Here is a 15,225-nt window from a genome sequence, read left to right as displayed (position 1 = left end):
TGCTCCGGCATGTTTCCTAACTTCATCTTGCCACCTTCCTGGAGGTCTTCCTCTTGGTCGCTTTATATCTGTGTTTAGGTGTATTTTGCATCTTACAAGTCTGGTCACTTCCTGTGTTAAAATTGTTTAGTACCGAGACATCTTGTACGGTGTGCTTCTTGTTGGTGAGTATGTAATCAATTTCATTCTTCACTCCGTTGGGTCCTCTCCATGTCCATTTCCTGATGGGTTTCTTCTGGAAGAAGGTGTTCATGATGAATAAGTTATCGTTCTCTGCAAATTGGACTAGTCTGTCACCCCTCTCGTTCCTGTCGACATGTCCAAATTTGTAGACCGAATTCTTGCCTTCTTGCTGGGCTCCTATTTTGGCGTTAAAGTCACTGATGATGAACTTATAGTGGCTATTCCCATTTTTCTTTAGTTCTTGTAATTCTTCATAAAAATATTCAACTTCTTGGCCATAACTCACCACGCTGGCCAGGCGGGTTGGTGAGTGCCCCTTCCACTTTGGCCGAGTATGTTACTCAAGCTTTCACAGCACGCCAGAGTCAGGGGACCCCGCTGTACTTCGTCTTGAGAACCCGTTGTCACCCTTCTGCACTTTGAGGCAGTGGAAGCTGGACTTTAGGAGGGGTATATATATATATATGTAAACATTTTACATATACATAGAAACTCCCCCAACCATGCATGTCGGGCTGAACTCGGTCGCTTCCCCTTACTGCTACCCACTGAAAAAAGAGCAGACAAATTCTGGGTCCATCTGAGCCAGGCTGAGCCACACTCCTACCAGCACAAAGCATCCCAGTGACCCCAGCTCTGCTCAGAGAGAGACCCTCTGAGACAACGAGCAAAGAAACACCAGCTTGACAACAGAGCCAATGACAAAATGACAGCAAAGACAAACCCTAACGAAGTACAGACTCAGTGACCACAGCCTGGCCATCGAAAACAGGCCGCCATAAAAAGAGCTGGCTGGCCAGACAAAACAGTCTGTATAGTCACTGTGAGCGGGGGGAAGTCGGAACAGAGGCGCGCTTCCTGCTGTCCTGCTCCAAATACTGCCAAATAAGGGAAACATACCTCTCTAAATTCTTGAGTCAGTTGACCCAATTTCCACACCTGCCTGACCCTGGGAAAATGCGGATCCTGCTGGGAGAGGAGGCTCTGACAGCAGAGCTAGCAGCCCAGTATGTGTGTGCCTGTCACAGCCTGAGGGACGGTGTGAGACACTCAATAGAACTGCACTATTATTTAATTGTTAAATTAGACGGGGGGGGGGGGGGGGGGGGGGTTATATTGTTTACATTCTGTTAAGAAGGAAGGAAAGGGGGGAGGGATTGATATTGTGTGTTGTTAACATTGTATGTAACATATGTGTTGAAATGCTTTGGCAACACTGGATCACTCCTGTCATGCTAATAAAGCCAGTTTGAATTTGAATTTGAAAAAAAAGAGAGAGAGAGAGAGAGAGAGAGAGAGAGAGAGAGAGAGAGAGAGAGAGAGAGAGCGCTCCAGTGAATTCACAGTAGCAAGTCTTGCAGCTCCTCCAGCCTCAGATGGAGACTACATCGCAGGGAGAAGGGCACCTGCTCTCTGTAATGATAGACAAGTGAGGTGAAGCAGAGAAGAGGGCAGAGAGATTCTACACTCACAGTGATTTACATATTTCTACATTTCAACTAGACAGCTGGTGGTACAGTGCAGTCATTAATCCACCGTGTTGAGGAACACAGCATGGATTTACAGAGTGATTTATGTAGTGCAAATATTTGAACATTCATGCAAACAAAAAAAAAGCAAACTGAATGAATGCTGTTTGAAATAAATAAACACACACAACACACGTTCTACTCTGCTTCGTTTGAAAGGGGATTTGAAGTGATTTTGGTCTTATTTCCCTGCAAGTGATTTGTTTCCTGTAATACAGCCCTGATTGTAATTGTATCAGCTAATTCCACATGAAAGAATATTAGAAAACGTGTTTGATTCTGAAATGAATAAGCCATGTTTGCTGAATCTGGAAGCTAAAAAGCCCTTAAACAGTTCAATAGCTCAGTCAACCAGGTGTACCAACAAAACATTGGTCCCCATGACATGCAGTGAATTCACATTATTTGCTAAATATTTCAATACTAATTTTGCATCTCAGCCAGGTGAGTGATCCACAAGATATAGCCTTTTGATAGCTCAGTCAATCAGGCTTTGTTTACATTATAAAGGAAGCTGATCATAATTTGTGGAATGTGGAACGGGAGTCTTAGGTGGGTTCTAAAATAGTTGATAGCGCTTCACCTGTGGAAACAGGTGGGTGACCCCATGCCAGATAAACAATCCGACCTGACCACCTGAGATAGGGGCATGCAGTGTATATCAGATACCTGAGATAGGGGCATGCACTGTATATCAGATACCTGAGATAGGGGCATGCAGTGTATATCAGATACCTGAGATAGGGGCATGCACTGTATATCAGATACCTGAGATAGGGGCATGCACTGTATATCAGATACCTGAGATAGGGGCATGCACTGTATATCAGATACCTGAGATAGGGGCATGCACTGTATATCAGATACCTGAGATAGGGGCATGCACTGTATATCAGATACCTGAGATAGGGGCATGCACTGTATATCAGATACCTGAAATAGGGGCATGCACTATATATCAGATACCTGAGATAGGGGCATGCACTGTAGATGACATGCACTCTATATGACATGTACTGTATATGACACCAAGAGTCATTGAACCTGCCACTGTGTCATAAAGTACCCTTTATGAGTGGCAATGAATTAGATGGATGTGACAGTTTCAGTTTAGGATATTTCAGCATTTCCATCCTAGAATTATTCCATAACCTGGCCCCTATAAATAAAGTAACGGTACTATACTAAATCAAATAAAGACGAGACTGGGAGGGCTGCAGAAATCGAACAAGACAAGGGTTCATCTCACTGTCCCGTTACCATATGGAGACCTGGATTACGCCGCATGTGCGCACTTCTCCTGTCTGGATCCAGTCCTGTACAGCGGTTTGTCAGTCCAAGGAAGTGTTTGAGACCCTCGCCTGTGTGTGGATCGGGTCTGTTCCCAATCCCAGACAGTCAAGGAGCGAGAGAAAGGGAAGCTCCGGCTGCCAAGATCGGGCGGAGTCGGAAACGCGAAAGCCTAGTACTGCCCTCCCTTCTTCCCCCGGTGGAGGAAAGCGGTCGTGGAAGACGATCGAGAAAGTGAGAGCGAGTCACCCGGCGCAGCGCTGCCGAACTTGGACACAGAGATACTGTCGTCCGGCAGAGACACTCACATACACGCACACACAGTCAGTGCGGCGGCCGAAAGAAGCTGTAGCTTGTTTTATACCGCCCCCCCTCTACCCGCCGGATACCGACCTGCTCGTCTCCCTTATTTCCCCGCAACGAGAAAGCACAAGAATCGGCGGCAGGAACTTAGACAGCAAGCCCATCCAGCTGGTAGAGGATTCGTTTGGGCTGTTACAACATTTCTTGCAGAAATGGACGGTTTCGACGGCAGTTTGGGTAAGTGACTCCCTTGCTAAACCACGATGCACTATTTATAGCCTCCCCATTAGTGCCGTGTAGGATCGGAGATAGGGCAGACGGAAGGCAGCGTGCTTGACTGCTGGTGCGGGGTTTGGAATCGCAGGTACTCGGTGTATAATAAATGGACATGTCAGTGTCAGTCTGCTTGTGTATTTCTTCTTTCAGTCTGTGGATTGTGCTTCTGTTGTTGCCACAGTGAGTATGTCTGTGCCGCCGCCACTGCTGCTGCAAATAACAACGTTGTTTATATATATATATTAATGTGTGTTTTGTTGGCAGGATGTTCGATTTATTTATTTATTTATTTATTTATTTATTTAGGTTTCTATTTTGTTCTGATGACATTTTAAAGAATGAACGTCGTTGAAATAGGTAATCGCTGTGCAACCCGACAGACTTGTGAAAGTGCACATGTGAAACTGTGATTATTTATATATATATAAATATAGGTGTCGATCTGCAAAACCAACTTTGCCAGTTTTATTTAAGTGGGGTGTCTTGCATTATTCTACTGCATATGTGTTTTTGCGTGGCAATAAACAATTGGTAATGCAGTGTTTATTAAATCGGCGACCTATGTGCTACTGTACTATTGTGTAATGAATGCAGCGTTAACTTGCACTGATATTTCCTAGCAGTGACAGTAGCTGCTCTCTGCCTCTGAATATATGAAAACTGTAACATGTGTATCGTCAGCACGGGTAAGTCCTGACACATACTGTGTAGGGAGGGTTGCTGTCTCCCCTCAGGTCAGATACTGGGTCTCAACTCCAGCATGCTCTGCTGTAGCGGTGTGATCCACAGTTAGTACTGTGTTGAATATATCATTCTGCAGTGTAAAAAAACAACAACTTCAGAAACCATTGCCATTTCCTAGACAGCAGTGAAAAACGTTTCACAGTTTCTTTTAAGACAACCAAATTATCTGCTGAATCTAAGAGTTATCAATAGCTGTACAGGCTTATGTAAACTCAGGGACAGCGAATGATACAAGAAACTCAAGGACAGATACAATATTGTTGAAACTGACACCCAGGATCCTTCAAGAAGCTGCTTGATGAGATTCTGGGATCAATAAGCTACTAACAACCAAACGAGCAAGATGGGCCGAATGCCCTCCTCTTGTTTGGAAACTTTCTTATGTTCTATGTTGCAAAATTCACAACCTCGCAGTACATAGAACGCTGGAGCTATCCATCGGAAAAATGTTCCTTTATTATATACATATCAAGGACAGTTTTGTTGATCTATCTCTCTCTCTCTCTCTCTCTCTCTCTCTCTCTCTCTCTCTCTCTCTCTCTCTCTCTCTCTCTCTCTCTCTCTCTCTCTCTCTCTCTCTCTCTCTCTCTCTCTCTCTCTCTCTCTCTCTCATATATATATATATATATATATATATATATATATATATATATATATATATATATATATATATATATATATATATATATATAATACACACACACAATCTTTCTTCATAGATGTATTGGGGTCTGATGTATGAGTTATTTGGATAGATGGGCACGATATTTTGGGAAGGGTCCCGTGCCTCTATAGGGGTGTGTAGTTAAATTCACTATCAGACCTATGGCACCAGCACTGACACCACTAGGCTACGCTATAAATGGCTGTTTAGAGATTTCTGGATGTATTGTCTGAGCCTCTATATGAACATATCATAATCCCTGTCTCCTGGCTGGGAAGTGTTATGCTATGTTTCCCTGAAGGACTGTGGGAGTTGTAGTTTTCTTTTCCCCTCACATGCTCCAGTGCTGTGTTCTGTGTATTTTTCATTCAGACTGTTAGCTGTTCAAAGCCACCTGTCTGGATTCTCAGCAGCGCAGGGCTGAATGCTGTTCATAAAGTATTGAAATTAGCTTGTTTTGCTGTGGAGCCTTGAGGTATTATGCCATTCTGTAGATTCAGTCTCTTGTGTTTAATTAATGTTTTGCATGTATTTGACGATGGGGTGATTATCTAATAGCCAGCAATGCCAGGACACCCCAGCGCTTCCACACAAGTTCTTGTGCCCCAGGATTTATCATAGCCAGCAATGCCAGGACACCCCAGCCCCTCCAGGCGAGTTCTTGTGCCCCAGGATTTATCATAGCCAGCAATGCCAGGACACCCCAGCCACTCCACACGAGTTCTTGTGCCCCAGGATTTATCATAGCCAGCAATGCCAGGACACCCCAGCCCCTCCACACGAGTTCTTGTGCCCCAGTGTTTATCATAGCCAGCAATGCCAGGACACCCCAGCGCTTCCACACAAGTTCTTGTGCCCCAGCGTTTATCATAGCCAGCAATGCCAGGACACCCCAGCCCCTCCACGCGAGTTCTTGTGTCCCAGCGTTTATCATAGCCAGCAATGCCAGGACACCCCAGTGCTTCCACACAAGTTCTTGTGCCCCAGGATTTATCATAGCCAGCAATGCCAGGACACCCCAGCCCCTCCACACGAGTTCTTGTGCCCCAGGATTAGGATTTATCATAGCCAGCAATGCCAGGACACCCCAGCCCCTCCACGCGAGTTCTTGTGCCCCAGCGTTTATCATAGCCAGCAATGCCAGGACACCCCAGCGCTTCCACACAAGTTCTTGTGCCCCAGGATTTATCATAGCCAGCAGTGCCAGGACACCCCAGCCCCTCCACACGAGTTCTTGTGCCCCAGCGTTTATCATAGCCAGCAATGCCAGGACACCCCAGCCCCTCCACGCAAGTTCTTGTGCCCCAGGATTTATCATAGCCAGCAATGCCAGGACACCCCAGCCCCTCCACACGAGTTCTTGTGCCCCAGCGTTTATCATAGCCAGCAATGCCAGGACACCCCAGCCCCTCCACGCGAGTTCTTGTGCCCCAGGATTTATCATAGCCAGCAATGCCAGGACACCCCAGCCCCTCCACGCGAGTTCTTGTGCCCCAGCGTTTATCATAGCCAGCAATGCCAGGACACCCCAGCCCCTCCACACGAGTTCTTGTGTCCCAGCGTTTATCATAGCCAGCAATGCCAGGACACCCCAGCCCCTCCACGCGAGTTCTTGTGCCCCAGGATTTATCATAGCCAGCAATGCCAGGACACCCCAGCCCCTCCACGCGAGTCCTTGTGCCCCAGGATTTATCATAGCCAGCAATGCCAGGACACCCCAGCCCCTCCACGCGAGTTCTTGTGCCCCAGGATTTATCATAGCCAGCAATACCAGGACACCCCAGCGCTTCCACACGAGTTCTTGTGCCCCAGGATTTATCATAGCCAGCAATGCCAGGACACCCCAGCCCCTCCACACGAGTTCTTGTGCCCCAGCGTTTATCATAGCCAGCAATGCCAGGACACCCCAGCGCTTCCACACGAGTTCTTGTGCCCCAGGATTTATCATAGCCAGCAATGCCAGGACACCCCAGCCCCTCCACACGAGTTCTTGTGCCCCAGCGTTTATCATAGCCAGCAATGCCAGGACACCCCAGCGCTTCCACACGAGTTCTTGTGCCCCAGGATTTATCATAGCCAGCAATGCCAGGACACCCCAGCCCCTCCACACGAGTTCTTGTGCCCCAGCGTTTATCATAGCCAGCAATGCCAGGACACCCCAGCGCTTCCACACAAGTTCTTGTGCCCCAGGATTTATCATAGCCAGCAATGCCAGGACACCCCAGCCCCTCCACACGAGTTCTTGTGCCCCAGCGTTTATCATAGCCAGCAATGCCAGGACACCCCAGCGCTTCCACACGAGTTCTTGTGCCCCAGGATTTATCATAGCCAGCAATGCCAGGACACCCCAGCACTTCCACACGAGTTCTTGTGCCCCAGGATTTATCATAGCCAGCAATGCCAGGACACCCCAGCGCTTCCACACGAGTTCTTGTGCCCCAGCGTTTATCAGATGCTTGTGTGAGTGTTTGCCCTCCAAAATGGTGGTGTAAAGTGTACAGAATACAAGTGCTGATGTTTAAAGTCTTGCTCTCTGACATTGTCTTGCTGATTTTTTTATTTTGTCAGCGTGATCACTAAGTACCTTGATGCATGGGACACCCCCGTACTTTAATACTGGCTGTGAGAATATCAAAGTACAACAGAAGGTTAAGGGCACGTTTTTATTAAAAACTCTTCTGGTAGTTTGAACGCTAAGCAACCATTAACACAAACGTTTAAAGAATGAATCAAGTCGTTTTCGAGATAACAGTAATTCGGTGCTGTTTCTTTTATTATAGCACAGTATAGTTAAGACTGATCCATTTGATACAGTTGTTGTTTTGGCAGCATACTATGGTGAAATACTTTTTCAGAAATAAACAACCTTGTCAAAATGAAACTTTTTTTAGGCTTGTCGCGGTTTGGTTTTAATTTCTATACATTTATATTCCTGCATGCTGACATATCTTCATCACCCCCTTGTATAGAGATCTGACTTCATCCAGTGTTAAATCAGGAAGAGTTTTAATCACGGCTAGACCTCGCAAGGAAATATAACCTTTGTTTCATAGATCAGAAAAGCGCTTTTACTTTTTGCTGACGTGTGTGAATAGATGTGTGTATGTGGGCTGTACAATCGACTAAACTATCAGTGTTTTATAACGGGTATAATACAGGCATATAACCTAAATGGTTGCCATCATACAGGGATGGAAAAAAGACTTCTATTGCACAACAGTTTCACCCATTCCTGGTTTTACTATGAGCTTGAATATCTGCAGTGTATATAGGTAACAAGTTCGGGTTGTCTTATTAAACTCACAGTGAACCCAGGAGTGGATCAATCTGCTATGCAATGGGAGTCTTATTTGTGTCCCTCTCGTGGCATGTGTAACTGGGTGGAGTGGCAACCCTGCATACTGCAAGTGAGAGTCTTAACCGCTATGCAAAAGAGCCAGGCTTTTCGGCATTCATGGTTCTAGAGCTTTTAACCTCCTCTCATCTCACCAACGGGACAGGACATGCATATTAATAAGCACATTGATGCGGGTGTTAGATGGGACGGGTTAATGGCTACACTCTGCTGTACCAGATGCATTGGTTGAACCCTGTTCTGTTCTACACTCTGCTGTACCAGATGCACTGGTAGAACCCTGTTCTATTCTACACTCTGCTGTACCAGATGCACTGGTAGAACCCTGTTCTGTTCTACACTCTGCTGTACCAGATGCATTGGTAGAACCCTGTTCTGTTCTACACTCTGCTGTACCAGATGCACTGGTTGAACCCTGTTCTGTTCTACACTCTGCTGTACCAGATGCACTGGTAGAACCCTGTTCTGTTCTACACTCTGCTGTACCAGATGCACTGGTAGAACCCTGTTCTGTTCTACACTCTGCTGTACCAGATGCACTGGTAGAACCCTGTTCTGTTCTACACTCTGCTGTACCAGATGCACTGGTTGAACCCTGTTCTGTTCTACACTCTGCTGTACCAGATGCATTGGTTGAACCCTGTTCTGTTCTACACTCTGCTGTACCAGATGCACTGGTTGAACCCTGTTCTGTTCTACACTCTGCTGTACCAGATGCACTGGTAGAACCCTGTTCTGTTCTACACTCTGCTGTACCAGATGCATTGGTTGAACCCTGTTCTGTTCTACACTCTGCTGTACCAGATGCATTGGTTGAACCCTGTTCTGTTCTACACTCTGCTGTACCAGATGCACTGGTTGAACCCTGTTCTGTTCTACACTCTGCTGTACCAGATGCACTGGTAGAACCCTGTTCTGTTCTACACTCTGCTGTACCAGATGCATTGGTAGAACCCTGTTCTGTTCTACACTCTGCTGTACCAGATGCATTGGTTGAACCCTGTTCTGTTCTACACTCTGCTGTACCAGATGCATTGGTTGAACCCTGTTCTGTTCTACACTCTGCTGTACCAGATGCACTGGTAGAACCCTGTTCTGTTCTACACTCTGCTGTACCAGATGCATTGGTTGAACCCTGTTCTGTTCTACACTCTGCTGTACCAGATGCATTGGTTGAACCCTGTTCTGTTCTACACTCTGCTGTACCAGATGTACTGGTAGAACCCTGTTCTGTTCTACACTCTGCTGTACCAGATGCATTGGTTGAACCCTGTTCTGTTCTACACTCTGCTGTACCAGATGCATTGGTTGAACCCTGTTCTGTTCTACACTCTGCTGTACCAGATGCACTGGTAGAACCCTGTTCTGTTCTACACTCTGCTGTACCAGATGCATTGGTTGAACCCTGTTCTGTTCTACACTCTGCTGTACCAGATGCATTGGTTGAACCCTGTTCTGTTCTACACTCTGCTGTACCAGATGCATTGGTTGAACCCTGTTCTGTTCTACACTCTGCTGTACCAGATGTACTGGTAGAACCCTGTTCTGTTCTACACTCTGCTGTACCAGATGTACTGGTAGAACCCTGTTCTAGTTGCATGTCATTTAAGTATGCAATTAAATGACTGTAAAATTGCTGTATAATATGCAAAATGAACTGAGTTTATGAAGAGGCACCCAACGGTTGTCTGGAATGTGGTAGTGGTTGTTAAACTTCAGATTTCAGACCTCTTTCTGTAACTGTTTTTCCAGTGAAAGCAAACAAGCCTGAAATGGCTAACTATTTAAGGCTTGTGTGGTTTTTAAAAAATGGTTTTGTAGAAAATCCTTAGGTGCATCTGTTTAAAAAAACAAAAACAGATTGCAATTCAATGGGAAGCCACCTGCTGCCTGTGAACACGTGACCCTAACAGAGCTAGAAGATTAGTCTTCATTATACCGCATTCTCATCTGAATGTATCGTTTCACATACTGTATATTAATGCATTCTCTTCTTATGACCAGAGTAATCAGCACGCCCCCTGGATAATGTTCTGCTAGTCTACTCTTCTTTTACTGTCTGATAACTCAGCCCCTGATATCTCTGAGTCGACTTTTGGCGCTCCTCTCGAAGCCAGGCTTGTGAATGATGTATAGAGAGCTGATCTGTTGCACATGGTGTGATGATGAGGAGTGGGTGAGGTGGGAGCTGCACAAGAACATGTTGCAACCCAATGCCAATTGAGTCCTGTACTCTTATCAATAAGTACTGTACACCCACAAGCACACACCGGTATTCCACCCCGCTGCACTTGCAGGATTCAACTTACAGAGCTATGCTTTTTTCCCTAAGCAATGCATATGTGACAGTCTCATTGTAATTGATCCAGTTCCACTTTGCGAGTGCTCTCCCACCTGTGAGAATGCAGTGAGGTTGGAAAAGAGGCCACAATCTCAATGGATTTTTCAACATGGATAAATTGTATTGAATGGAGGATTAGGAGCTTTACTTAAAGTTAGGGTTAGCTATTGCTAACCTGTGATGACAGAAATGAGATTAAGAAGAATGGATTCAGGGGGCTCCTGAGTGGCGCATCCAGTAAAAGCACTCGCTAGAGTGCAGGATGCGCTCTATAGCCTGGACGTCGCGAGTTCGAGTCCAGGCTATTCCACAGCCGACCGTGAGCTGCACATGTGCTTATGCACCCCCTCCCTTATCCCCCCCCCTCTTTTCCACCTGTCTGAAAGCTCCAGTGCGTCTGATCGGATGGTTTAAGAGTGAAGCAGGAGTCCCCCTGTGCTGGAACTCATGGCTTCCACACTACGTGCGTCCGGCACCACTTATCCAGGAGAAAAGACAAGGAGTGTATTAAGTTACAGAATTCCTTCACGGAGTGAACAGAGGAAAAAAAAAAGCATGTGCTTTTGAATGTTTCCAGATGGAAGAATGTTGCTTAACCTTTTTTTCTCTTCTCAACATTGTATTACATTTCTGCAGAACTGAAAGTGAATAGGCTTCTCAGTGACGAGCTGAAAATAAATAGGCTTCTCAGTGAGGAGATGAAAATGAATAGGCTTCTCAGTGACAAACTGAAAGTGAATAGGCTTCTTAGTGAGGAGCTGAAAGTGAATAGGCTCCTCAGTGACGAACTGAAAGTGAATAGGCTCCTCAGTGAGGAGCTGAAAGTGAATAGGCTCCTCAGTGAGATGGGAGCTCTGCTGTGTTTTGAGCATGTTGTTGTTTTTGGTTTTGGTTGTTGAATTCCTGTAGAGCAAAGTGTAATAAAGCATTGAAAATCAAAGATATGTATAACCATGTGAAAAGCATGGGTAAACTTCAACATTACCTGCTAATTAAACATAATATGTATTGGAAATAATATGGTGTCATAAACATATCGTATTCACAGATATTCCCTCTGACAGATACATGCTTTGAGGGAGGGGGCTCCCTGTATTCAAACACTAACCATGCTGTGAGGGAGGGGGCTCCCTGTATTCAAACACTAACCACGCTGTGAGGGAGGGGGCTCCCTGTATTCAAACACTAACCATGCTGTGAGGGAGGGGGCTCCCTGTATTGAAACATTAACCACGCTGTGAGGGAGGGGGCTCCCTGTATTCAAACACTAACCACGCTGTCACACACAGTCTATACATGTGTGTATAGCATATGATTGCTTACATACGAATGGACTGCTATTCCTATCACACTTTCTGCCACAGGTCTTCATGGTGGCAGGGCTCTTTGGATACAGTATGGGGTTCAGGTCAGGACTTTGGTTTCCATCGTAAGATTGCTGGTCCGTGGATTAGTTTTACTGCTTTAGCAAGAACAGTGAGATCTCGGTGCTGCACTGCACAGCTCTCTCTCCGATCTGAGCGCTTTGGCTCGGAGGCCCCTCTTTTGAATCAACCCCTCTAAGGTTGCAATGCTCAGATTTCCGGTATTGTTTTTACTGGCATTCCTGTCCCTGTGCTCAACTCTGTTTTGAATTTCGCTGGCTCCCACATTCCAGCACCTATATTGAATTGGCTGGCTCTGATCGGAGATCCTTCTTGCTGATGATGTTTCTTCTGGTTTGGATCCTGCAACCAGTATGGTTTTAACTAAACTAGTAATTAGCAACTGAGGTGATGTTTCTGCGAGAAAGAGGCGCATGACTTCACTGGATTGAACCCAAAGCTGTCAGCTATGTTCTTGCCCTTGGTCTGCTTCTTTATACAGAGTTAGTGACCCTCTTTCTCCAATGGATATCACATGGAACTGACTGCCAGACTGTACTGCTAAGAACTTCTCCTCAGACCTTGGGTATTTTCATGACACTTCGTACACATATGACGGTAATCAAACCATGTCGTCTCTGTCCTCTACAGTAACAGGAGCTGGAGGAACAAGGTTAGGCTTATTCCCTGCCTAAAGATCTGGAAAGGATCCACGTGTGGGTTTAATCTCTAATCTCTTTAATCCTTCTCTAGCATTCAAGGATATCCTATAGGAAAGCGAGTGCGCAGGAATTCCAGTCAGCAGGATTATTTGACAGGGCTACACAGTAGAAACTGTAGCTGCTGATCTCATTTCATTTCCAGATTTCCAGCGCGGAATGAACCCTGACCTTGTTTAGTTAAAGTGCTGAACTGAATAGTCCTATAGAGCGAGCCTGGACCAGGACTGCGATGCATCTCTCTGATTTTCAGAAATTAACACTTCGAAGAGTTTGCCGTGTTCACTTTGCACCCCCCCCCCCCAATGCTTTTCCCATGGTTATACTACACATTTCCCATAGTTTACCCTAGTTTGCCTTGGTTATTAATATGCTTTACCCTACTGTACCTTCATGACCGTCACTAGCGATGAGGACAGCGAGGTCGTGTCCTCGGTTGTTTTTTTGCATTACCAATGCTGATGCTCATGTAAAAATTCTTGTGAAGTTGTTTTGCCATGTAACAGATTTGGAGGTTGAATAGTCAATACCAAGCAGTCATATAAATACTACCAGCTAGAGCTGGAAAGCTCAGTGTGACCTTGAGAGAATGTCAGCTCTGGTTATGGCCCTGGGTACCTTGTTATCCTTTACAATGCTTGCCAATGCTTTGTCATGCCTTGACTTACACGTTGCTGTGCTTTTACTGTGGGAGACTTTTATAAGGGAAGGCAGGTGTTGGAAAAAGCTTTCCTTGGCTCTCCCTTCCCCACTCAGGCAGGCTTATTGTTTACGGCAGCTGGTTGAAAAACACATTGAAAGTTCCAGCATTAATGACCAAAGCCGCTGCAAGCTGTTCCACATTTAACAGGTTTCATAAGGTTTCATTGCAATACTCTCCATTAGAAACGTTTTCTCATAAAGAAAAGTGACAGCATGGAAAAGCACAGGGTAAGCATTGTAAAGAATAGCGATGTAATAAACATGGCAAACCAGGGTAAACTATGGTAAATGCATAGTATAACCATGGGAAAACTGCCATGCAAATACCGTGCAAATAAACCTTGCAAATATATCATGCAAATATACCATGCAAATGAGTCATGCAAATATACCATGCATATGAGTCATGCAAATATACCATGCAAATGAGTCATGCAAATTTACCATGCATATGAGTCTTGCAAATATACCATGCAAATATACCACGCAAATATACCATGCATATGAGTCATGCAAATATATCATGCAAATATACCATGCAAATGAGTCATGCAAATTTACCATGCAAATGAGTCTTGCAAATATACCATGCAAATATACCACGCAAATACAGTGGCTATAGAAAGTCTACACCCCCTTTCAAAATTTTCACTTTTTGTTGCCTTATAGCCTGGAATTAAAATCCATTAAAATATTTTTTTTCATTTATCTACACAGCCTACCCCACAACTTCCAAGTGAAAAAAAATATTCTAGAAATGTGTAGAAAATTAATTAAAAATAAAAACTGAAATAGCTTGGTTGGATAAGTGTCCATCCCCCTTGTAATAGCAATCCTAAATTAGCTCAGGTGTAACCAATCGCCTTCAAAATCACACACCAAGTTAAGTGGCCTCCACCAGTGTTAAATTGTAGTGATTCACATGATTTCAGGATAAATTCAGTACTTCCTGTAGGTTCCCTCTGCTGGGTAGTGCATTTCAAAGCAAAGACTCAACCATGAGTACCAAGGCGCTTTCAAAAGAACTCCGGGACAAAGTTGTTGAAAGGCACAGATCAGGGGATGGGTATAAAAAAAATATCAAAGGCCTTGAATATCCCTTGGAGCACGGTCAAGACGATTATTAAGAAGTGGAAGGTGTATGGCACCACCAAGACCTTGCCTAGATCAGGCCGTCCCTCCAAACTGGATGACCGAGCAAGAAGTACACTGCCAAGAGGCCAAGACTGGTCAAAGTGTGCATGTGACAACAATATCCCAAGCACTCCACAAATCTGGCCTGTATGGTAGATGGCAAGAAGGAAGCCATTACTCAAGAAAGCCCACCTTGAATCCCGTTTGAAGTATGCAAAAAAACACTCAGGAGATTCTGTAGCCATGTGGCAAAAAGTTATGTGGTCTGACGAAACTAAAATGGAACTTTTTGGCCTAAATGCAAAGCATTATGTTTGGCGCAAACCCAACACAGCGCATCACCCAAAGAACACCATCCCTACTGTGAAGCATGGTGGTGGCAGCATCGTGTTATGAGGATGTTTCTCATCGGCAGGGACTAGGGCACTTGTCAGGATAGAAGGGAAAATGAATGGAGCAAAGTACAGAGAAGTCCTTGAGGAAAACCTGCTGCCCTCGCAAGAAAGCTGAAACTGGGACAGAAGTTCACCTTTCAGCATGACAACGACCCAAAGCACACAGCCAAAGCTACACTGGAGTGGCTAAGGAACAAAAAGGTAAATGTCCTTGAGTGGCCCAGTC

At 45.2% G+C, this 15,225-nt stretch overlaps 1 protein-coding gene across 1 annotated transcript in view; it reads left to right on the top strand.

Moving 5' to 3' along the window:
- The first annotated feature begins 3,017 nt into the window (after nt 1-3,017).
- The window catches only part of LOC117403008 (echinoderm microtubule-associated protein-like 4), a 110,131-nt gene continuing 97,923 nt past the window's right edge, over nt 3,018-15,225 (top strand). The window contains exon 1 of the mRNA XM_059024736.1: nt 3,018-3,542. Coding sequence (XP_058880719.1) covers nt 3,518-3,542 — 25 coding nt within the window. The 5' untranslated portion in view covers nt 3,018-3,517. The remainder of the gene's footprint in view (nt 3,543-15,225) is intronic.

This window comes from Acipenser ruthenus, chromosome 5 (genome assembly GCF_902713425.1).
Source record: "Acipenser ruthenus chromosome 5, fAciRut3.2 maternal haplotype, whole genome shotgun sequence".
Lineage (NCBI taxonomy): Eukaryota > Metazoa > Chordata > Actinopteri > Acipenseriformes > Acipenseridae > Acipenser > Acipenser ruthenus.
The sequence above is the reverse complement of the archived record's forward strand: the minus strand, read 5'-3'. Positions and strand labels throughout refer to the sequence as shown.